Source organism: Meles meles, chromosome 12, assembly GCF_922984935.1.
Source record: "Meles meles chromosome 12, mMelMel3.1 paternal haplotype, whole genome shotgun sequence".
Classification (NCBI taxonomy): domain Eukaryota; kingdom Metazoa; phylum Chordata; class Mammalia; order Carnivora; family Mustelidae; genus Meles; species Meles meles.
Genome location: NC_060077.1, coordinates 49678925 through 49704491, shown reverse-complemented (window position 1 = coordinate 49704491; position 25567 = coordinate 49678925). Strand labels below are relative to the sequence as shown.

At 38.9% G+C, this 25567-nt stretch overlaps 1 protein-coding gene across 3 annotated transcripts in view; it reads left to right on the top strand.

The window, feature by feature from the left end:
* The window catches only part of ZNF521 (zinc finger protein 521), a 277587-nt gene that overhangs the window by 139665 nt on the left and 112355 nt on the right, over nt 1-25567 (top strand). For 2 of the 3 annotated variants that reach the window (XM_046025988.1, XM_046025986.1), the window contains one exon: nt 8099-8183. In XM_046025988.1, coding sequence (XP_045881944.1) covers nt 8099-8183 — 85 coding nt within the window. The remainder of the gene's footprint in view (nt 1-8098; nt 8184-25567) is intronic. The other variant, XM_046025987.1, reaches the window with a different exon arrangement.

Sequence of the window (25567 nt, the reverse complement as noted above, 5' to 3'; positions counted from 1 at the left end):
TCTTCTCTTTTCCGCGCACTGATGGGCAGTTGGTCTTGAACTGCTGTGCCATGTTATTTCGGCAGAATACTTATGTAACCGTTTAATATCTGTGTGTGTTCTCTCCCCATTTATATTGTAACTCCTTGAGTTTAGGAATCATGTTTAATATCTCTCGGTTACTGAGCCCTTAGCACAAAGGGCTATGTGGTCTTTAATCTCAGGACATTAACCACATCTGTAAGACAATAGTGTCCTTCTTTTAACTACCATGAGAGCACACTACTGAAAATCCACACTGGTGTTTTTCAGTGAATTACTCAGGCGAAATTTTCCTCATTAGTAGCTCCCATTACTTTTCACCTTTTTTCCCCCTCTCTCTTCTGACTTATTTTCACACAAATTCAGAATTACTTGGAAGTTATCCAAACTAAATTAGTAAAATGTCTGAACTACTGAGTATTTGTAGAAAGCCGTAGGTTTATTATTTTCGCTCACACATAATATTCATTTGCTTGCCAACAAAATACTGCCAAGGAAAGGTGCTGCTGATCTTAAATATATGTCTCACTTGTAATTAATGTATCCATTCTCGGAATGATAGTGCTATAGCCCTTGAAAAGAGTTTTTTGGGGGCGCCTGGGTGGCTCAGTGGGTTAAAGCCTCTGCCTTTGGCTCAAGGCATGATCCTGGGGTTCAGGGATCGAGCCCCACATTGGGCTCTCTGCTCAGCAGGGAGCCTGCTTCCCTTCCTCTCTCTTTGCCTGCCTCTCTGCCTACTTGTGATCTCTCTCTCTGTCAAATAAATAAAATCTTTAAAAAAAAAAGTTTTTTGTTTTGTTTTATTTTGTTTTTCCTAACTACCTTTTTACATGCTCTGTCTTCCTCCTCCTCACCCCCTAACCCTGTCACCAATTTCTGATATTCTTTATGCTATTAATTTTTAAACCTTTATTTAACAAACATTTGTTTAACCTTATGTTAATTGCCATAAAATTTAAATTAGTCGATTCTAATCGAAGAAATTTTAATATGGTTTCAAAGTCCACATAAAAGAGTGAGAATTAATCTTTGACAAGCAACTTTATTGTGTCAGACAGTTTATATAGTATTCCATTCCGTCTCCATAATAACCTGTCAAGTAAAGAGTAATAAAGGTAGTTACTATTTAATGCAGGCATGCAACATGGTAGGCGTGGTACTAAGCACTTTTGCATAGTTCTCACTTGCTTCTCACATCAGCTCTTAAGATGTAAGTTTTATTAGTTTTAATTTACAGAGAAGGGTACTAAGACTCAGGGTCACTAAATGATTTGTCACACAACTAAATGATGAAGCCACAAAATAGCAACTGATTGCAAAAAGAAGATTCTAAAATTGCTTTCCTGTTAAGCTTCCTGGATATGTTGGGAGTGGATTATTTTGTAGCATAATTAATGCCGCAAACAACATCCTGATTTCAGAGGGTCCTGACTGAATCTGGGATTGGCTCTTCTTTGACGGCCACTGCCTACGTTTGGGGCTGGTGATATAGAGGGGGCTGAACTGTGGGACATCCTTGAGAAATGATTCTGTAACATCGTGTTTTGCTACTCTAAACATATGATGACCATAGATAAAACATAGATAACCAAATGGACATAGTCAGGTTCAAAACAATTCTCCATCTTTGAGATCCAGAAAGCAAATTTCAGAAGTGGTTAGGACTGAAACTAGGATTCTGCTGGGTTCTACTCCAGAAGTGGTAATTAGATTTAATCTCTGTGGGACAAAGCTAAACCTGCTACTTCAAGCAAGCAAGGGAGAAACTTCATTGCTTACAATATGAGACTGGGAGAAAAAAATTCTATTGTTGATCCATACCTGGTATTAGAATTTTTTAGCTGGAGAGTTAAAGGGGTAAGAAGAAAGATACACTTTTATGACTTAAAACTGAATTAGCTATTGCTGGCTCTGTGATTCAACTAGCAATGTCCTCTACATCCCTGTAGCACATCAGATATATAGGAAATTCCTCACGAGACCTAGCCTGGTCTAGGAGTCTGAGATAGGCTGATAGAAACAATGGCAAAACTATTAGCAATGAAAGAATGAGTGTATAGAAAAAAAAAAAAATCTTTCACTACAAAGGGCTTCAAACCAAGATTCCAAAATATGTGAATGATTCCAAAATAAAAGCCACAGACAAACAAAAATGCCAGCTGTTATGATACCAAGATTCTACTCCAGAGAAAATTAATTAAATGGACCTGTCTGACAAAGACTTTAAATAAGTATGTCTAGAAGCTCAGAAAGATAAATAAAAGTATGATTTCTACTAAAATGAGTGACAAATTATGAAGTAAATTCAAATATAAAGAAAGCAAAAGCACTTGTGTTTAAAATTAGAAATGAAAAATAGTCATTGAAGTAAAAGTTTCCATAGATAGAATAAACTCTGGACTGGAGACCCAGTGAAGAGAGAACTCATGGTTTGTAAGAGTGCAGAGAATCACCTAGATCAAAACAGAGGGACAAACTGACTTCTAAAATATGCATTAAAAATGGTTAAGATACATAGAGGTGAAATCCAGATGCTCCAATATTACCTAATTGGACTTCCAGTAGAAATGAATGGAGACTGTGTAAGAGACACATAGAAACTGAAGAAAACTGAAGCAAACAATAGCAGAAAATTTTCAGGATTGGAGACATACCATAAGCTCTCAAACTGAAATTGTTCTTTCAGTATTTAGTAGGACTAATAAACAAAAATATATGGTTAAGAACATGGCAAGAAAATCTCAGGACACTGAGAGATAAGAGAAAATCTTGAAGTCCAGTAGAGGACTTGGAAGCCATTTCCACCCTCTGGATTTTGGTCAAGGGCCTGGTACTGGAAGCTTATGCTGAAGGTGGCTAGGGAGGGTTTTCTCACTCTGATACCATCCGTGGCATTGTCAAAGCCCAAAGCAGCACACAATTGTAAGGAAAGTCTTCTTTCAAAATGTGCCTAAAATGCTGCTGTGTGTTTACCTGCAAATGATCACAGTATAAACTGTGCCAAAACCCAGTAAGTGGGAGGCAGGGTGGGGTACCAGACTTAGTTCTGGTATCCATAATCCAAACGAATTAGTACGTGTCACTTCATCTGTAAATGAGGATAATAATCCCTCCTTTATCAGCTCTCACAGTTTTGTTGCAAGTGAATTTTATGTATATGAGCTCTTTATGGACTTTATAGACAATTGGAGGAATCTTATTTCTTTATGATAGAAATGAATGTAAGCTATGGTTTTTTGACCTCTTAGAGTTTATACATTAGATTTACAAAAAGCAAGTAAACAAGAAAAACCCTCACAAAAAATACAAGAAAATACTTGCAAAGATGTTTGTAACAACTCATCACAGATCGCTTTGGGTGTACATCAAGTATGGGGGTTTAAAATGAACCAAATGCATGGGTTTAATCAGGTTATGTTTAGTGTTTAAAAAAATGACATTTATGAATTATTCTATCCATTTATTTCCACTTTTTATTATGAAAATATTTAAGCATGTACCTAGGTTTAATAATTGCTAATGTTTAACTACATTTACTTTATCTGTATTTGACTATTTTTTTTTTCTGAATATTTGGAGGTAAATTATAAATATCATGCCATTTCACCCCTAAATATCCAATATGTCTCCCCTAACAAAAAGGATATTTATCCACATAACCATAATACCACTGTCACATCTAAGAAAGTTAACAGTAGTAATTACCCAATATCATTTTATAACCAGCTGAAATTCAGTTTTCCTCAATCTCTTCAGAAACCTTTTTAGCTGTTTCTCCCCAAATCAGAATCCACACATTACTTTTACACACACACTACATTTATTAGTTGTCCTTTTAGTCCCTTTCACCTGAGAACAATCTTCCCACCTTTTTCCCCACTCTGTGACATTAGCTTTTTGAAGATAACAGGCCAAGAATATTTTTGATTGATGTTGAAGAATATTTTGGATCTGTGTACTCCCCTCCCCCTGGGTACTGCTTGTTCCTCTGTCCGTGAATTTCCTGAAAACTGGGCTGCTTGTCCAAAAGCTTGATTAGATTCAGGTATACATTTTAGATGAGAGTACTTTATTATGATGTATTATACTCCATATTGCATCGCATTGAGAGACACATAATGCCAGGCTATTTTATTAGTAGTAATATTAAGCTAAGTAGTCTGGTTGCAGTGATTACTCCCAAATAAATGCACTGTAAAGGTTCATCTTTCTCTTTGTACTTATTAAAGGATAAAAATTGAGTATCTCCAGAATAACCTTTCTTTTAAGAGTTTTAGCATCCATTAGTGAGTATCCTGGGCTCTTTTATTTGGCATTGCAAAACGGTAGATTTCTAATTCTGTCCTCCCTTCTACAGAGAGTCTTTCCTAAAGAACTTTTCCTCATCAAATAGGCATGAAATACATTTCCTCCTAAAAAAGCTTAGTGCTTCTGTGCCTTTAATTACTAATTTTCAGAATAAGAGATTTAGGTAATAGTCACTTCCAATGATGACAACTAAGATTTTTTCCCCTTTTCTGGTCTTAAGGGTTACTATGAACGCAATGATTTTTATTTATAGTCAGTTTTCTTATAGTCAGATTTTTTTGTTTAAAAAAATCAAAGCAATTTCTAACTGCAAAGTATATATTATTTTATGTTATTTTTTGCTTGCTGAGGCTCAATGTGAAGCCTAAGTCCTCATGGAATGTAGTTTGAGGTGGGGGGGAAAAGGGTTAATCAGAATAATTTTTTTTTAAGTATACATTATTAAAGATCCTAATCATTTTTTTTTTAATTTATGAGATGCTCTTTTCTGAAAGTCTCTGAGTACCTTAACCAGAGTATAACTGAAAACAAGAATGTCAAAAAGGCACATTTAAATTGTTCTCAAAATCAATCAAAAATAATGAGGTGCTGGGAAAAAGTTGTATCCTTGATAATTACATCTATCAGTATCAGAAAACAAAAGAGAACAATCAGGAAATGACAACCCCACTCCCAAGTAGCACATTAAAAAAGGCTAATGAAAAAAAGTCTCTTTTAAAAATTGTACTAAATTAGCATTTCAAGTAAATTGACAACTTAAGCGTTGATAAAGGCCAATCTGGGGCCCAAACAATGGAAGTTCTGTTTCTCCTGTTAGATGCTTTTAGAAGAAATGATCTCCCTTGACTTTCTTGTTGTTGTTGTCTTCTGTATAACTGGAAGTAATTGTCCTAAGGGAGGTGACAGTCCTCCTGTACTCCTTATGGGTCAAGACAACCCCGGAGTATTGTGCTTCGTTTGGGTTTCTGTTTCTTAAAATGTTGACCTGGAAGAGAGGAACCAGGATGGTGAAAATTGTTCAGAGTGTTTCTTATAGCATCCCTCTGTTCTCAGTCTGAAAAGGGGGTAACGTAATTGTCTTTTTAGACAAGGAATCCAACCTGGTCTTTGTAGCTCCTGCGCCTAGAGTTCTGACCTATAACTGAAAGTAGCAGAAAAGCAGATTTGGGTCTAGAATTAGGAAGATGTCCCTTACAAACTCAGCCGTGCAGAGCTGGAGTGGATTTACCTCCAAGGGAATGAGCTCCCCAAGGCCAACCAGCACTGTTCAGAGGTTATAATCACTTTACTTAAAGATGGTGTATGGGTGGGCAGGGGTCTCTCACATATTTTGCTAAGAGTCTATAATTGTAATAAAGATGCTTTAAAGGTCATTTAAAATTCCTTTTTAGAAAAGAAAGAGATGGTAAAAATGAATTTTCTATCATGGCTTTGAAAAAAGAACACCTTAACACATCCCAATTTACATGTCATTGCTTTGTATTTGGGAAGTGTGGGCTGTGTGCAGAGGCAAAGTTCAAACTACAGCATTTTAAGATCATGGTACATTGTTTTTGATGACATGAAATTCTCACTTCACTCAGCCCCAAATCGAGGAGCTTATAAATAAGAACATGACTTCGTTAATAAGAATAGAACATAACATTTTAGACACTGTCTTAAGAGTAGAATTAGTATTTGAATTATTGGCAGTGACAAAAGCATTTTCTTCCAGTGATAAAAGAAAACTTCTGTGCATAGATCATCAGATCTGTCAGTTCATTTGGAAGGTAGTAGTAAGTGCTGGTATTTTATTATTTTGGCTTGTCAAGTGATTTTATTCTTTATTATTAGACCAGGAGAAAAAAAGTGCTAGTATACGCCACCAACATATCCATCAGTCATCATTTTTGGAGACAGTTTTCGACATATTGTATGTTTTACTGTGCTAACAAGAGAAAAGACTAGCCATTAAGTTTATGTTTCTTTGTTTTTCAGCAAGGTCACATATCAGGAATAATGCTAGAAGTATGCTAATAAACAATATATAATGTAGGTCATCTGGGAGTAAGAAATATTTTCTAACTAGTTCTAAAGGGAAATATTGTTAAAAAAGGGATAGATGTTATTTACACAACACATGTTGCTCTATATGTCACCATCAAAAGCATCTTGTAAACAGCTCAGCGCAGTAAATCTTCCTTGGTGATCGTCAGGGTTTTCAACTCGGTGTTAGATTTAGATTCAACATACTCAATTCACGATATGCCTAATGGACAAAGCCTGCTAGATAATTTAGAAAGGTTCCATTGGAAATAGGCCAGCTCTTCTGTGCTTTACAGGGAATACTACTATTCTGTGTTGCAGAAGTTAATACTACGTTAAGTGATGATAATTAAGAAAATCTCACATTAACAGCATTTGTAATTTTAATGGCTTATGAAGTGACGCTAAATTTTTGTGCTTGACTTTGATTCTGTCGAGTTCTTTAAAATTAATGGCAATTTACAGACTGATATTTTTTATCGCTTCCATTAGTGGAAACAATTTTATACAACCACAAATGAAATGATAATCCTATAAGAATGCCTTAACAAAGTGTCATTTTATAAATGTCATTTTCTCACATTTGGGAGATTTCAAAATGGTTTATTTTGTTTTCCAAGATGGTTTTTAATTGTAAGTATCAGGTTTCATCGTAAAGGAGTTTATGTAGCTGTGTTCTGGAAAACATAACCAATACTTTATTTATTGAGTTCATCTAATATGTACTGAGCCATATAGGGGACGCAATGATAAAGATGTGAAGTCATAAAGGCTGCTTTTATCTGATAGCCTAGCATTTAGAATCAAGAGAACTTATTTCTCTTTTCAGCTGTAGGGCACTCTGGCATCAGGCAAATCTTTCTACTTCCCTGGGCCTCAGTTTCTTTATTTATGATTCAAGAATTAATAAATCCTGCTCTCTCCACTTGCCAGGACTGTAATATAAAATGATAAAAGGATGTTAGAATGTTCAGTATGGTATGATGTCTTTATAGGAGAAAATATGTCTTTAAAGGCTACTGTTTAACAACTTCCAAACATCCGAATTTTAGACTTCAGCTAAGAATTATAATTGCTGAATCTCTTAGCTAGATCCTGCAAATCTTATTGGCCACCTTACTAAGGGATATCTAGAAATGACTCACAGACATTTTGGTCTGGATCTACAAAGACATCAGTTTCTGAAATTCAGCCAGGTGTTCCAGAATTTTCTTTAATGCTAACTTCTGTTTTTGTGCTTAGGACTCTAACTTAAAAATATATTATGCCATAAATATGTGCCTCCATTTCTTCCAACTGTTTGTAACTAAAGTATAGTGTTGAGATTAAACCACAAAGTCTTAGTGAGCCACTCATGGAACTTTGCTCCAGCAGACCCACACACACAGCAGCTTTGTTAGCAACACAGGATAAGACCAGCATCTCGGGGCCCCTGGGTGGCTCAGTGGGTTAAGCCTCTGCCTTCGGCTCAGGTCATGATCCCAGGGTCCTGGGATCGAGCCCCGCATCGGGCTCTATGCTCGGCGGGGAGCCTGCTTCCCCCTCTTTCTCTGCCTGCCTCTGCCTCTCTGCCTACTTGTAATCTCTGTCAAATAAATAAATAAAATCTTAAAAAAAAAAAAAAACCCAGCATCTCAAAAAAATGTTGTGAGTAGGGTTGGGCTTTTGTTTTTGTCTTTGTTTTTAAAGAAAACAATAAAAAGTGCATGCGTCTAAGTAATTCTATTTATACTTGTTTTCTCAGAAGAAGACCTATCAGTGCATCAAGTGTCAGATGGTTTTCTACAATGAATGGGATATTCAGGTTCATGTTGCAAATCACATGATTGGTGAGTGACACTCTAAACCTTATTACAGATAGCTTTTTCTCCTCCTTGTGTATATCAATGCCTATATAATTAAACAGACTTAAAGATGAATTAATTGTTCAGCCATCAATGTTTTACCTAGGCATGATTGATTTTTATTACTATTATTAGGCCTGATAAGACATTAGCACATTTTATTTTCTGCAAGGGCTAGTTTAGACTTCTGCAGAGGATTGTATATCTACTGCCAGTCAAAACACAGGTGATTAACAAATTAAACTTCTAATCATTTTTGCATTATTGAAAACTAACAGGAATGGTTAATGAACTGGATGTTAGCTTTCCATAGAGTTTTAGACAGGTTTTAATTTCAGAAGTTATTACGGTAATGGCACTGCTGTGTGTTGCTTAAGCATCTTTGTATCAAAATCTAAAGTGGTGAGTTTTTGTGATAGGGAAACATAAATAATTTAAATTGCCATAAGATCATTTTATATGTGTGGTTTCAACAGCGTGGAAATAATCATGATCATAAAGATCATGTAAAGAACTCAGTAATCACTTTTTATTTCCCTCCAAAATTTTACACACATCTTTATGAAAGCTGTTTGGGTGAAGATCTCTATAGTCACTCTCGGCCAGTGTTTTCAGGGATTTTGCATTTATCATATGGGCTCAAGCTAAAAGGATTTTTTCAGTAATTCATATTGTCCCATTATCCCTTAATTCCTTTGAGGTTACCTCCTATGTTTTTTAATTTGATAAGCACTTGGTAATAACACTAAGAGTTTAACCAGCCAATTAAACTTTATCAAGCAGATCTTTTTCAACTAGTAAAATGACAATTGTTATTACTTTATGCTATTTTTGTTACTCATTTGTGTTTTTATACTATGAGAGTTTTTTTTATTTCATCCTCATTTGATGGTATTTTATAATACCATAAATAATTGTGATATAATACTAAAAAGTCCAATTAACCTCATGCTCTTCTATTACCAAACTCTAAAACAGGAAAGAAAATTCAGCATTTTAGACTCTGAACTTGTTTTCAGGGGTAAACAAGTTTTATTATACACTAATCAGAAGCATTCTAGGAATGCTCAGTGGAAGCGTGGCTCTAGCTATCATTACTGATCATTAAAAGCAACCATATCAAAACTCCGAATGCTCTTGTAGAAATTAATAAAGATAAATTCAAAAGCGTGTTAGAAAATTGATTAATAGTTTTTCAATAGAATTTGCTTTATAGTTTTCAAATGATGGGTCTTTAGGAGGATTATTGCTTATATACGTACAGAATTGTGCAAAGTGGAACTTGCACACAACAGCTAAAATGTTGATCACTTTATCTCTGTATTTTCCAGATTTAAGTACTGATGTTATTAGTGATTTTCTTATGCATTCAATAGCCTATTCTCCAATGTGGTAGAATAACAGTGACAGCTTTACTGAGTGTCTAGCAGATAACGACAACATGTAAGAGAGATTTGAATAATGTGTTTCCTTGCAATTTTCTTCTATTTTGGATTCCAAACAGATATTCTGTATAAACTTTTGAAACTGCTTTTTTTTCGGGGAGGGAGTAGGCCGTGGGTTAGGAAGAATGAATACTTCTTGCCATGATAAATGCTAATATTTTCCATCTCTTTATTTATTGAGTAGAGTTTATTGGTGGCAGTCATTCACGATTCTGCTTCATGCTACAGTTTTATGTGGGCTTCAGTGAAAACATTTCTCGGAGTTTGCACCCGATGGAAAATTTAGCAAAATGTTGTCGGCCCTGCTTCTGTATGGTCTTATTCTACATAAACTTACCTTTGGTTCTGGATTTTATTATTTAGCCCGGGGAACCAGAGGAACAGACTGGATATAATTTCACCATGATATTCATGTTCTTTTGAATATGTCAAATCAGAATTGAATGTTGAGCAGTGAGAGGACTATGGTGATTTTCCAATTTTAGTATCATTTGGCCGTAACATTCGTTGGTTTGTCCTGGTCCTTTTCAAATTGCTTTATACCTTTCCTTTTTTAGTTCTCTTATACTTCTTGCAACATTAGTGTGTTCCCAGGGCTTTCTCCCTCTACCTTATGGTGGATTAATGTGACACTCAGTTCCTCTTGGGATCTGAGCATTTAACAATTCACCTTCCATCAGAGAAGCAAATTCTATTCCTTTCCGCAGAGGGCCTAGTTATTTAATATTCATGCTATTTTTAATAATAAAATATGTAATTCTCTCACACTTGAGGCCTAAACAAATGAATAGCATCCATTTAATTGTTTTATCTGTTGACCATGCATCCAAGTCCTTAAACTCCAGTCGTGTTGTTAATATCTACAGAAAGAGAATGCATAATGGGAGGATGTCACAAAGGCTAAGATATCCTTTTTTAAAATCCCATTGTGATACTTAGGCTTTCAAATGAGACAGGCAGCATTATTTTGTTGACTAAAATACCTCCATTGAGGGTAGGTATTTTTAGGTTGTGTGTGTGTTTTTTGTCTAATCAAAAAATAATCTCAACTAGACATTTAGCAGGGAAGAAGGATTAGAGGCTATCTGAAAAGCCTCTTAACTCTTTTTGTTAAGAGGGGATACAGTGTTTTTGCAGATTTCGTTCTACATTTCAATCAGTCTGGAGGAAGGATTATGTCACCTGATGGAGAGCGAGGTCTGCAGTTGACCCAACGAGGTATAACTTTAAAGTCCTCCTTTAACAAAGGCATTTGCGTTTGCTCCTCTACAGCACACGTGTTTAATGCAATCGTGATGTCGGACAACCTCCATGCTTTTTTCTGGAAGCGCTGGTCTCAGGCTGTTGGCCAGGGACATTTGTGAAAGGAAAACCATCAATGTTTCTACCAGGTACATACCTGGAGACGTTCTGCTGAACTGCCCTTCTGCAGCTAAGTGTGGACACATGGTCTGAGTTGCAGGAATAATTACTCAATAAAAATGCATCGGGGATTTGACTTATGTCTATTAAGGAAAGAAAGAAAACCTCACTCTCCACCACATTTTGACATAGTTTCAGTAAGAAATCAGACCAGTGACTATTTAGGGGCCTTCTTTTCTTCTTTACACACACGCACAAAAAGAGCTACAAAACATTTTAACAGCTTTCCTGGGGAAAAGATTTCCCTCTTTTCAAGTCTGCACAGATGAGAAATTTTTTCTTGTCTTCCTTTGTTCCTTTCACATAGTTTACGTTGGCTTTTGACCCAAGCATACAGAAAGAAGCCATTGTGTAGTATGTCTTTTAATTCATTTTCCCCGTCTCTATCAGCATAGTAAATATTTATGGTTATTTTCTTCTTTGAGATTTCTGTTGTTATTATTATTTGGTATGGATTAGCACAGATAGAGATGAAACCAGGGACTTTAAATGTGTTTAACCCAGCAAAGGAATTGCCTCATATAAAATTATGAGGTTCAACAGCAGTAGAGTAAATTTGTAAGTGCTCTGAATAAAGGGCTGTTAGGCATGTGATAATATAAAGAGATGACATTGCCAAGAACTATTTATGAGAAGCTTAATTTTTTCACTCTGATAATTCTTGACCAATAATTACCAGCCTCTAATTATCTATTTTAGTTAGAAAGAAATTTCGATCACTATGGAGGTTGGCATTGCAACTAGCGTCTAATTCCCCAAAGAGACAAATGTGTTCCAAACAGCCACAAACAACTGTCTCATGAAACATAGTGTGAGCAAATTGCAGGCGGCTGGTGGTAGACAACCGGCATACTCCCACCATCGAGGGCCAGTCCGCTTGACAAAGAAATGATCAAAGGGGAGAAATACCATTATCCTTGGAACTGATTGCTACACTCATGGACTTGGGAGGACGAGGGGTCAGGGTCTAGCTATGACCATTTGCAGGCCTCCCTTTCCAAGTTCTCAGATGGAGACTATGAAGGGAATGGGTATAAACCATGTACTTAAGAATTATTTTTAAAGACCAACTTAGAAATGATTACTTAATAAGATTTGGGTTTTTTTGTATTTTTCATCTGATCCGAAAGATCAGGGTTACAGTGGCAAATTTGTATCCAAGGTGGCGGAGCACCCTGTTTTGTGCGGCGGGGGGTAGGGGGGGAATCCACAAATAGTCACTAATAGACATGTCCTAACAGGGTCAAGGGTGATGCTTAAGGGTATTTGTGGAAAGCAAATGTATTTATTTCTCTCTTGGAAAAGCAAAGCTAGAATTTGGAACTGACAACTAATAGGAAAACACTGATGGAAAGATATGGACTCTTTTTGTCCAAATCTTGAATACTCAGGGCTTCCGAATTACAATTTTTAAAAGACCACGAAAAGATTCAAGTCTTCTGCAGTGCACGTGGGAAGATATATACCCCCATGTGTTACGTTCCATGTGATATACATCACTGATGTCAAGGCAAAAAGAATGCATAAATCAGGTTTGTGCACTGGGTGAATTTTTAGTCTGTTCTTGTGGCAAGTGACATTCATGTGTTCTGCAATTTGTTGGACGCCCAAGGTCACAAATGGCATTCTTTCCCTTCCATTTCTTTGGTGGATGGTGTGCTATGTGACTAATCTTCATTATAGTTTTGTGACATTCACTATCACTTCTGAAACATTTCAACTTGAGTGCTCTTGCTTTACAATAGACTAAAACCAATATTTTGAGGTCTATAGTGGTTTTGGATTTTATATGTCTTAAGGGGAAATATCCAAAGATAGGGATCTCTGCATAGGAGGATAAAGGGCCGTGTTGCTCTTTAAATGCTCAGCTTTCATTGGCTGTTTTTTGTTTTTTTTTAAAGGAACAGAAATGAATCAACAATAATGCGTGTGTGTGTGTGTGCGTGTGTTTGCACTATCCTAAGAAACCCAAAGTCATTAGGTTCTGTGGAGTTTGCCTTAATTCTAAACGAGAAGACTATTGAATTCTAAGTCATCATTTGATGGCTTACAAAACTCAGGGAATGAAGAAACAAGCATTTGGCGTTAAATATGATGAAATACTGGCTTATTTCATCAAGAGCTGGATTAAAAAAGATGAAATCTGGGCAGTTTAATGGTAACAGAAAGCTACCCTCATGTGGGCAATGCTGGCTTATTTGAAAAGCCCATAAAGGGTTTCTACATGGACCATACAAAAGGGATACTTTCTCTTTAATAGCCATCTGTACAGGAGAGATGAGAAGTGGGCCAGGTCATCTCTCCTCAGCTGTCATGATATTAACGTAGGTAATGGAGCAAGCTCGGCATTCTGCTGGGTGTTGTTTTTCATAGATGTTCATCGATTTACACAGATAATTCTATTTATTTCTTAGAGTTGGTCCAAGTGAACCAGGCAGAATAACAAACATCAAAGCATTTCAAATGACTTTATCTTTGTTTGTAACGTAACTTTTGTCTAAAAAAAAAAATGGTGTCACACCTACTGTGCAGATGGCTGCATGATTTGTAAACCAGCCAAAACATTTAAACAAATGTGTGATCTGGGGATAGATTAAATAAAGGATAAAATGGAGTGTGGGCCACAAATTCTAATAATCAGATGATTTTAAGTTGTGTGCCGTGTGGAGTGATGGTCGCCGTGATAGCAGGGAAAGCTTGCCAATGACAGCAAGGTGCCTGATAGATCTCAGGATGGAGCCCGTGGCCTGGCAGGACTCAGTTTGAGAACCGCACATTGGCTGTACAGCTGGCAGCTCTGTGTGGGGACATCAGATAAAACTTATGTAAAATGAAGTGTTATTGCTTAGTATGAAATTGTTCAGAGAGGGAATTTGCAGACAGTCACTGAGAACGGAATTCATGGTACCAATGAAGCAGACTGTAAATATGAAGAGGGTTTAATTATCTGCGCAATTTAACAAAAATTCAAGATGTATTCAGAAAGGACGTACGCAGGCATAAATCGAACATAGTGCCACTGTTTCACTGAGTGCAACGTGGGGCTGCGGGAACGTGGTACCAAGCTTCTTCTCGGAAAAGGCTTCCTAAAAACAAAGACATTTTCAGAAAAAAGGGGGGGGGGAAAGACTTAAAAAAAACCAAAAACATCTTTCTGGAATAAGATCGTTTTTAAGGGCTCCTCTTCATGATTCATTTGGGTTCTTATTTCTGGGGCAAATTTGAAAGGAAGCCTCTGAGCCCATTTCTTCCATTTCGGTGTTAAGCTATTAAAAGAAAATCAGGGGTGTTTGGCCTGGTGGTGTGTTTTAGCCCGCGTCTGGCAGCTTGGATTTACAAGAGTAAAAAAATACTGGCAGTGAGCGGAGTTTCTAACTGACAAACCCCTCAGAAAGCTCCTTCGGCCATTTCTGTCCATGTTCGTTTTCCCTGAGCCGGAGGGTTCTGATCCAGTCCGCAGACAGACTGAAGATTCTGTTTCTTGTGACTTTTGATGAGAACGCACTGCCCTTAAAGAGGCCTCGGAAGAATGTTTTCAAGCCGAATTCCTGGATGCCAGCCTTCCTTCCTGGGCTCCGTACAGAGAGACTGGGAAGAGAGTCTGTGCCAGATGGATGGTTCCATGGGACCACCTGAGACCCACTGGTGGGGCTTCTGGCTCTGGGTTTGTCCTCACCTTTGGACTTGCGGGAGAGCAGGCAGCAAGTGTATCCGCCTTTCGCTCTCCACTCCGTGGGCTCATTCTCCAACGTGGGTATCCTTTTCTGAATGAAGTCTGCAAAAACATTTCTGAACAGAGGGCACCGAAAGTCACGGGCAGTTGACCCAAAAAGACAGACCCCCGCCCACCCACCCACACCCACACCCACACCCATCCACACACACACACACACACACACGTGCACACCCGTTGACGCAGACACGCCACAGCCTGTTTCCACGAGCTCCTTCAAGTGCACGAAAGAAGAAGGTCTCTGCGGAACCATTTCCATAGGTTATTTGCTAGTTTCTGGGCCGTTTGTAGCAGCAGACAAAAGAAAGGGAGCCAATATGGAGAGTGGGTGTCGAACTTCAGCTGCTCATATTGTTGCATTTGGTGAGCTGATGGGGTTTCGTAGGTCACCTTTAGAATTATGCCTATGACAGCAGTAGCTACCTGCCAAGATTGCAAGGTATCTCGCAGCTCTCAGGATGGCGCCTGTGGCCCGGTAGGCCTCAGTTGGAGGGGTACACATTTGCTGTACAGCTGGCAGCTCTGTATGGGGCGGCCGTGTGGGCTGCTAGGGAGCTGGAAAGGAGACAAGCATGAAATTTCTTCTAAACCCAACTCTGTTTTTCTGTACTGTTGGCTGCTTCTCAGTTCCTTGACAAAAAAACCAATCAGGCACCCTTTAATCCGCCTGTGATTACCACTGGTATAAAAAGAGAAGCATAATGAGGAAAAATGCCTCGTTTTGTTGCCTTCAAAAGCCAACAAATTGGAGTTAACTTGACAGGAAGTGGCTTAATAATTAGATTATTTATTTATTCCTGACACATATCCCCCTGTTACTGGTCTCAGGAGACCCTGTAGATGGTACGATTTTCAAGCTGCCATTACTTCGCTGTCTTCTGTGAACAAAGAAGCTACTGTCTATCAGTCAATTAAATGCACTCTTTAAGCAGAGGCTTCGAAGACCTCAATGGAGAGAGCCCTGGGACACTGTGGCTGATGATTCCTTTCTCTGTACTGTACATCACACTCTCAACTACAGTCCCCACAGAGATGGAATAAAGTCATGCATTAAAATATCACTTGTTGATTTGTTTGCTAATGAAGAGCCATTGAAATGTTTGTGTATTTCTATGGCAAAATTGTTGATAAAAGGGCCTACTTGCCTGCGTATCTGAGTTCATCTGCTGTGAGTGCTTATTTAAGAATTATTAAAATTAAAGTCAGTAAACAACAGAATAAAAAAAAAAAACAAAACCCAACCCTGAGAGAACAGGAGTTTCCTTGCCGTCTTCATCAAAATTAAGTGAATAAAGTCAGGAAAAAAAAACCAGAGGAATTGGTGTCATTTCGATCTCTTGCTTACATTGCATTAATCCAAACATGGTTTTCTCTGACATAAAAATGGAAGTCATTTTCAGAGTATCTGGGAGCTACACTTTTTAAGTATGAAAAAATACTAGAATCCCTTTGTGACAGGAATGTACTTGGAAATTTTATTTATTTTTTCCTTAAGATGAATGGCATTTTTGTGGCCATTTCTCTAACCCACAGAGTATGGGCAGAGGCTTTTTTTCTAGGGAGCTTAGTGGGAGCTTTTATAACCACTGTTATAACTAATAGAACGCCTGTTCTATTAGTTATAATAGAATAGTTATATAATATAATAGTTATAATGTCAACCTCACAACCATGTGGATTGTATAGAAATAAGACTTTCCTTCTCTCTCCATGCCTCTTCCTGTTTTCTTTCTCTCTTTTTCACTTGTTCTTTTCGTGACATTATTTTATTTCCATCTAAGCGGTGATGACTTTTCAACCACCAAGTAGTGAAGATTTTTATCCCTTACTATATTCATCAACTTCTCACTACTTACGTTTACTGTGTATAAAGCATGCTTTATCTGGACTGGACTTCTCTGGCTCCCATGAATGGGTTTTATATTTTAAGAGTACATCTGTTGTTTGGTTGGAGGTCTAGAGGTCTGCCTAGGCTGAGAGACCCAGATGATACTGTGACAGCTCTCTGCTCAAATGTTTAGCTATGGCTCTGCCACTTAAAGGGACAAATTTGGGATTTAAACCAAGGCCCTGAACTCTGAAAAGTGTCCCCTCTTCCTCCCATCAGACTTTGAAAATGTAATCAGGGTTTTAACTTTAGTTTTCATGATTACCTGACAACAGGCTGTAAGGAATTAATTCAAGACATCATCAGATGGTCATAGTCCTTATTTCTACCCTGTTATTCCAAGTCATTTTGTTAGAAAAAGCTTAGATACTCGGAGGTGTTCTCTAATAGAAAATGAGTTTGAAACCCCTTCATTAATTGGTGATTAATATATTTCAGGATTAGTTTAAGCAGGGCCCTACCTCCTGCCCAGTCAAGTATGTTCTGGTTAATATCCAATTATCTGCACCTTCGTAGTTATTATGTCTTAATATTTCGGATATGATAACCAGAAACTTGAGAGTAATGCTAATGAGGAGCACAGAGCAAGAATTAACCAATGACATACTCAGTGATCCTTGGTGGGGAAGGAATCTCTTTCTTCCCCTGAACGCACTGCTTGGTCACCTTCTGGGCGCTGCCTGAAAAGTAAGACTTTCAACTACAGCAAGCAAGACTAAGAAAACGAATCATTTTTCGCTTGTACTAATAGGAACCTGAAGGTGCATCTCACCTGCAGACATTCAGTTGATCTTATGGAGATGAGGCATAGGCAACCGAAAGCCAGTGTGTACTTTCAAACAGGAACCGTCCTATTCATTATCTTTTCCTTTTAACAGAGCCACAAGTTGTTACCTTTGCAAAGGATGCGTTAATTCAGATCCGTCTGAGATGCCTTTACGATTTCGCTAAGGAGACACTTCCCCTGCTCCCTTTTATCCTCCTCGCCTCAAATTTATCACCACGATGTGCACACGTTGCGCCTCTTTTGAATCTTTGTACAGGTAATTTCACTTTCGAGCAGTCGGACGTGCCTCCCTTAGCAGTGCCTGCCAGGGTGGTAGGTGCTGCTGCAGAGCAGGTCGCTTTAAATAGTGCACTTTGCACATCACCCCTTTATACGCTGTATTGTAATGAAGCAACATCAGTAAATTGCAATGAAGGGCGATTGTTGCACGGGGATGACTACTACACCTTGGGGTCCATTTGCACCAGATTATTCTTTTTATTGTTATTATTACTTCCCATCTTCTTTACTCTCTTGCTGCCGAACTTGCTGTTGGCCACCGGTGCAACACAGAGGGGATCTTAAGGAACATTGCAGGCATCATTTTTTCCTCTTAGGCGCATACCAATCACCGTTCAGTTCCAAGCTCAGATATCCTGGGGGCTTTGTGATTCTTTATTGATGCTACTTTACTCTGTTGACTTCATTCGTAATGTTCTTCATCTTCATCTTCTTAGAAGAGCAAATTTACTGTGAATGAAAGTGACCCATTTCTTCTCAAACATTTCGTGTAGGTGTTATAAATTTGCAGTCGGGATGATCAGCCGATTTGTCCCTTCCCCCAAAGAGGTTTAATAATTTACACGGGGGGCGGGGGGGACTGAGAGGGGATTACTGTCTAAGGGAAAGATTTGTGTTTGCAGTGTTTTCTTGGATCTCCTGAAAACACAGATTAAAGTCATTATGAATATTGTATGTGTTAGTAACATCTCTATACAAAACCGCTTATTTCCTGCCCCCAACCAACTACTGTTCCCCACTAACTAATAAAAAAAAGGCATAGATATAAGTGAGGGAACCTCTGTCCTTATTAAACAGAATTGTGAGCAGGGTTTTAGTTTAGGGATAATTATATGTGAATTTGGGGTGACTGTTAATCTTTCTATTGTCATAATTTTAGTACCTGGGCCCATTTGTTTTTCCAAATTGTTCGTGCAGCTGTTTGTTCTTCTTTTCCTAAGTCTGGGCTCCTGTGCATCATTCAAACTAAAATCTAGAATTAGAGCTGACACACCTTCCATGGAACTATCAAGTCTTTTAAAACTGCTTGGCCAGTGACGCCAGTTCCGTGCTATTCGACCGCACACACTTCCGACTGTGGGCCAAAGAGCATTGATTTTTAGCTGTCATTTCTAGTGCACATACTGTAGAATTGAAATTTAAACCTTAATCCACTCAGTAATGCAATTAATTTTTAATGTGCAGTAATACTAATTGAAATAGCCTGAATTTAGTAAGTCACCACAAGACATTTTCAAAAGCAAGAGTCTCCACTGAGAACGGGGAGGACAGATAATCATTGTTACAGTGTTTACAGGATAAACCCGTGCTCTGCAAACCTCTAGTGGAAAGGGAGTTTTCTTTAAATTAGCCTATAGTATATCTCCTTGTGACTAGAAGTATCTTAGAGAGAATTCTTACTTCCTGCCCACCAGAACAGGCAAAAAAATTTCCGGTTAACTTTTTAAAAAAGATAGCATAGTTTTAGTTAGAAATATCTTAACATAGTATATGTAAAAATTCTATTAACCCAATTTTTTTTTTTCAAAAGAGCAATCATGAATGCTTGCAATGAAGTCCCCTTGCCAACAATGTCATGGTCAAGAACAACGGTCTCAATGGGTAATCTCATTATGATATGTATTTGAGGTACTGTTTCCGGATGTGATGAACACATGTACTCTCTCAGCTGCCTGCAAATCCATTGCCTTGTTTTAGTGTACACACGTTTTCGTAAACAAAAGTACACCCTACTTTTATTTCAAACTGTGTTCCTTTAGCTTTGGCATTTATGTCAGAATGGCCTTTTAAATGTTTTGTGAGGTGGCGGTGGTTTTGTTTTTGTTTGTGTTTTTTTTTTTTTTCCAGCCAGAGTATAGCAAATTTTGCACAGTAGAACCAAATAGATTTCCAGTCATTTCTCCACTAAAAAGGTTCTCCAACCACATTTATCTGCTAGTAAATGAGGACTTTTTAAAATGCATCAGTTCAACTGATGAATGGGCTTGTGCGTCTTCAAAATGAGCACCAGCATCGCTTAAAAAAAAAAAAAAGGCGAGCACTGTATATCATGCTTTCATGGCTCTCGCATTATAGTATTTAATAAGCCGATAGTGCTGTTAAATATTTAGTAAAGGTTCCCTCGTAACCCTGCCATCCATCCAGATGGGATTTGAAGACATTTTTGCAGTACATAAGTAAAAATGATGTTAGAGAACCTGAAGTAGTAGTGGCACGGCATCTTCTCTAAATGCAGTGTGGGGGTACCCCGTTGCAGAGGAGCTCAGCTGATTCATACCCCGTTGCAGAGGAGCTCAGCTGATTCATACCTACCGACACCAGAGTCATTTCACATGTTTTGAATTCAGGGTTCAAACTGGCTTTCGTTTTGTCACTGTTAAGTCAAAGTGCTCTTGGGGTTATTTACACAGAATACTAAAAACGACATTATATGTTTAAAAAAAAAAAAAGAGGTTCTTACCTTGTGATGATTTTAAGCTGTCCTAGCATCAATGGAGCTTTATTATCGACATTGTCTCTTTTTCACTGACTAGAGGGGAAAAGAAAGGGAGATTAGGGCAAATCAGTTTATACTCCACTCCGAGCATAATGTCCAATCCAGTGGGGGTTTCATAAAATCTATGAAGCATCTATTTTGGGTACGTGATGGCAAATACTGACTAACAGTACCGTTGTCCACCCTGATATGACGCAAATGGATCGTCTTTATCAATTCTTTCCCCTCATATGTGATAGTTGTAATCTAAATAGCAATAATTGTTCTTTTAATCTGGAATGACAATTGGCTTCTGGGCCCTTATGCAAAAACAGTGCCTGTAAATATGACGCTGACATCATTACCGTCATCACATCGGTGGGCCACAATTCACATTTAAACCTTTACTGCTCTCGCTGTGCTGTTAGTTTTGAAGGTGTAAAGATAAAGGCTGCTGGTTTGTTGAGATTTGTATGGAATGTGGTTGGTTCTTCTAGGAGCCTGTTTGCTTGATTCTAATTTTCATCCTGTTTTATATGCAGCCAGTGACCACAGTACTCGTTCAAACTGCACAGAGACACATCTCCTTTGTAAAGCATGGCTTACTGATCTTATTTGCTATTTGTGATTCTCCTAAGAAGAAACACAGGATTCATATGATGGGGGTGGGGCGCGGATAGCATTTCATTTTGAAACAGTGTATGTCACACACGTGTGCCTATCAAGGAGATAGCTCTCGGTGCACATGGAATAAGAGAGAAGGAAAGTGATCCAGGGTTCATATATAGGCGTGTTTAATATGCAATGCCTGATGCGTGTTGACCTCAGGTTACAAGAGTAGAAAATCCCATTTTCCAGCTTGTTTCAAATGTAGTAAAAATGCTGCTTCAGTTGCTTTATGCTACTCACATTGGGAAAGGTGCTTATACTGTGATAATTATCATCAAGGAATATTAATGCGTTCAGCATTTGTAACCCAAAAACTCATTATAGCTTAAGCTGTGCATCATCTGTGAAGAGAGAACTTTGCCAGAATTCACTCTTCACAGGGTTGCCTCCTGCGTGCTGTGCGGAGTGGTCAGGGTACTGCAAGAGGTCACTGAGGCTATTTTTGAAAGCTGAAGTTTTGCAATTTTTGAATCACTACCTTCTGTCTAAAGAGCTTATTGTTCTTGCCGCAAATGTCCCTCTAATTGAATGCATGGAAGTGCAACTAATAATAATAACAATAATAAACAAGTCAGGAAGTAACTGCGTAGCGCTACACAGGATCCAAGAGGTTGGCACCTGTCGTCCCTAATTGAAGTATTGGTGTCTTTCCTTTTGTCATTGAGCGAAGGGATTCATTTACACCAGTTTTCCTAATGCAGGTGCCCTTGGGTTTCAGATAGAAATGCACCCACTGGGGATCCACTTCACAGCCCTCTGGCTGGAAATGGTGTAAATAAGACTGCGGGGTCAGCCTTCCCTTTTTGGCAGCAGTGTCCTTAATTAGTCTGTGACAGTCTTTCACATGAGCCTACACTGTTCCTGGGGTCATTCCTCACGCATCTGAGACATCTATCTCGTGTGCAGATAGATATTTTTGTATGTTTGTTTGAAATCATCCCCTGGGGGAGTAGTGACATAGTGGGAATGAGAATCCCTGGGTGTGTCCAGAATCCTGTAACTTAATCTGATCAAAATATCCGGGTGGGTGGCTCCGTGGTAAATTCTAAGTGGTTAGTTTCGTAAGACCATTGTGCCCTCACCTGAGCTTGGCAGCGTGTAGCCATGTGCTTGGGATATATTTATGTGATTAAATTCCATTATTTTTCTCCCACTGATCCATTGCTTGTCATTTCCCCCAAGTGACCCTGCTTTGTGCTGCATGCTAGAGTTTGGGTTTGACCAGGCAGAGAGCCCTAATACTCAGTGCCACCCGGCTGTCTGAATGTGCAGGACTGCTGTGTTTCTGAGGTCACGTCGTGACCCTGACCTCGCCCCTGGGAAGACTAGAAAAATACGTTTCATAACTTCTCACCGACCTCCATAAAGAATAAGAAGGAAAACCGAGCCCAAAGGCTCCATTTAGATGAGCTGTAAGGCTGGCATTCATCAAGCAGGAAAGCTTACTGTAGTGTGGGGGCTTTCTTACCTTGAGGGGTCACTGATGTGGGTGCTGAGCCGGTCCTCGCAGGGAGCTCCACGGGACAGTGTAATCAGTCATAGAGCCCAGCCGGCACAAACACACAAGTTGATCATTTGGAGTAAACTTGCTGAAATAGGAACTTAGGTACCTCTTAAAACCAATCACAGGAAGGAAAGCTGATAGAATGAGTACCCCAAATTCAGTGCAGATATGACAGGCTTGCTCCAATGGAAGCCATCAGGGTTTTATTTTGTTGTGCGGGGTTTTGTTGGTTTGGGTGCGTGTATTGTTGACTGGGACGTAGCTTTATTTTCTGCAGGGGTGCACCGAGGCCACAAAGTGGATGGATGTCCCGAACCAGAGCCCCGTTCTCAGTAGTGTTGGGTCGCAATGCTGACAGAACAGTTGAGAGAGACCGTGGGCGCAGATCTTCTGTGAGGATGTAAACTTAATAATCTTTCTGAATTTTGAGTGACTCATAACTCCACTTCCTCGCCAAAAGAAGAATTATGAAAAGATTTGCTTCTAAATCCTTCAGCCATGCTCCATACTTGTGATAGATGCCATTCTCTTTACCTCGAGGCGCTGGAAATGGAAGTGTTTTGTTTGTTTGTTTTGCGAGAGATAAAAATGTATACTTTAGAAGGAGCAAATTGCATTTCCATGTTTAAGTTCACTATTTGCACTTGATGTGGTGAGATCCAAATGTGAGGAATTGCTTTTGACATTATTTCTGTGTCTCCTGCATCCTGGGCTTGCTGCATTATTGTGCTGAAAATGCACCATCGCATGGGATTCAATGGGAAGCTGCAAACCCAGCCGAAGCCTGAGATTGCTTTCTGTGTCCGGGCTGTTGTAGATGACTGTAACTTCTTTATTTATTGACACAGTTTAACTCATCTTAGTAAGGCTGCAGTCAATAAATTGCGTGTGAGTGTGTGTGTCTTTTAGGTAAAACTTAGACTCTTTCAAGTCTTACAGATTGGTTTAGGGGCAAAAAAAAAAAAGAAAGAAAGAAAAGCACTCTCCTTTCTAAACAAAAAGGTAATCTTAACTTTCTTTAGAGTCTGCTTTATGTAATCTCTGTCTTGAGCTCTCACAACCTAGTTTATAAACTATAATGTAAAGTGCATTCATTTGGGCACCTGGGTGGCTCAATGGGTTAAGCTTTTGCCTTCGGCTCAGGTCATGATCTCAGGGTCCTGGGATGGAGCCCTGCATCAGGCTCTCTTCTCAGCAGGGAATCTGCTTCCCCCCCCTTCTCTGTCTGCCTGCCTCTCTGCCTACTTGTGATCTCTCTCTCTGTCAAATAAATAAAATCTTAAAAAAAAAAAAAGTGCTTTCAGGTCAGAGGTCTTAAAATACACTCCTGGTTTCTGAATTCTAGTTCAGATTTTCTCTTAGTAACAATGGTTTCCTAATTTCTTAATGGCCAAGTTTAAAATAGATTTTTGTAGGTTTTGTGTGTGTGTGTGTGTGTTCCCCTGTACACAGGTCTGTGTGTAGGCATGGACTCTGCTAACCTTTTCTAGCAAAGACTCACTGGAGCATCACTCCCTGTCTTCTGTTTAACATGTTTCCAACAGCTTAGAGAGATAGTATGAAAGTGAAATGAAAACCATAGAGCTTATATTGGAGTCTGATGTTTGAAAGAGATATTGGAAAAGGATGTTTTTTGGCCTGGCTCCCTTTTTAGATGTAATTGCTGCTTCATTAGAACTTGGAAGAGTTTCCTGTGGTTAAATTTAATCAAATGGCTCAGAATAACAAACTTGTACACTCAAAATTCCAAGACAGTCCTGTATGTGAAATATAATTTTTCTAAATTTAACACACACACATATCATAACCACTACCAACAACTGGTTTATGAAATGCTGCCTGGTACTATGTAAACCTTGCTCCCATTCTGTAGTGGTGATGGGTTGATGCATGATTGTGCATAGAAGTAGAAGTCATAAGAAATACATTTCAAAGGGTCTGGGGTTTCCTTGGTTCTGAAAAGAACCAAACTTGAGCGAACGTGTCTTGAGTGCACTAAAACATTGCACATGATTGCATTTGTTTTCTGGGCTGTGATTTGAGATTGTTATCATTACTCCCCTTTGACGGACAAGGAAATTGAGGCTTGAGCAACTTGCTCCGACATACAAGGTTAGTGTGCCAAGTGGAAGGAGGCCGACTCGCGCTTTCTGCCCTTTTCTCCCTTGCTTACGGGGTACAGTGTTAATCTCTCCCCACGGGCACAGTTGTTCAAGTGGGGGAGTCTGCCCTGAGTTGTTCTTAGTGATTCCTTTGCTATCACTGCATCAAAACCTGATCCTGATGTCACTTTCTGGACATCAAAGCTTATCCTTGGTTTACATAAAATTTGATATTTCCATGAAAAAGCAGCAAGGACGGATTTAGTTTGGTTTTTCTTTTCTGCCTCCTTAAGTCAAAGTACTTGGAAAGAACTGAGTGTATTTCTGTTTCCGAATTCCTTTTTTTAAAGATTTTATTTATTTACTTATTTATTTGACAGAAAGAGATCACAAGTAGGCAGAGTCAGGCAGGGGAGGGGGAGGAGGCAGGCTCCCTGCTGAGCAGAGAGCCTAGCCTGATGCAGGCTGGATCCCAGGATCCCTGACCTGAGCCAAAGGCAGAGGCTTAATCCACTGAGCCACCCAGGCACCCCTGCTTCTGAATTCTTTGGAAATTATGGGAAACAGGCAATGAAATGACAAAAGAGGGGGGTAATTTCCGTGTAAATGGACGTGAATTTAGGACGTGGTTTTGCCTACCTACTATCTTGAATGTACAGCATGACAGTGTTCCTGAGCCTTAAAGTAGCAGGTGGTGCTGTGCACACCTTTCTGAAAGGTGAGTCCTTAGATTTAAGTAACAGTACCTTCGCTCTGCATGATATTTAGAGTCCAGAATCAGGCACATCACGGTGTATATAAATGCACGTGCCATAGACCTATCCAAACAGCCCACCTGCCATCTAATTCTGGTCAGAAATAGGAAGTGGTTTGGAAACCCCACCATTGCTAGAAGCCTCTTTCTGCAGGTCCCTATACATGGATCCATGATAAGAAGAGCATGCAGGGAGTGATGTTGCTACTGCACATTCATTTAAACATGCAGAAAGCATTGACATAACTGTATGCGGCTTGACAATACAATTTATGATGTTTATCACAGTCAGCTTTTTTATAGGTCTTTG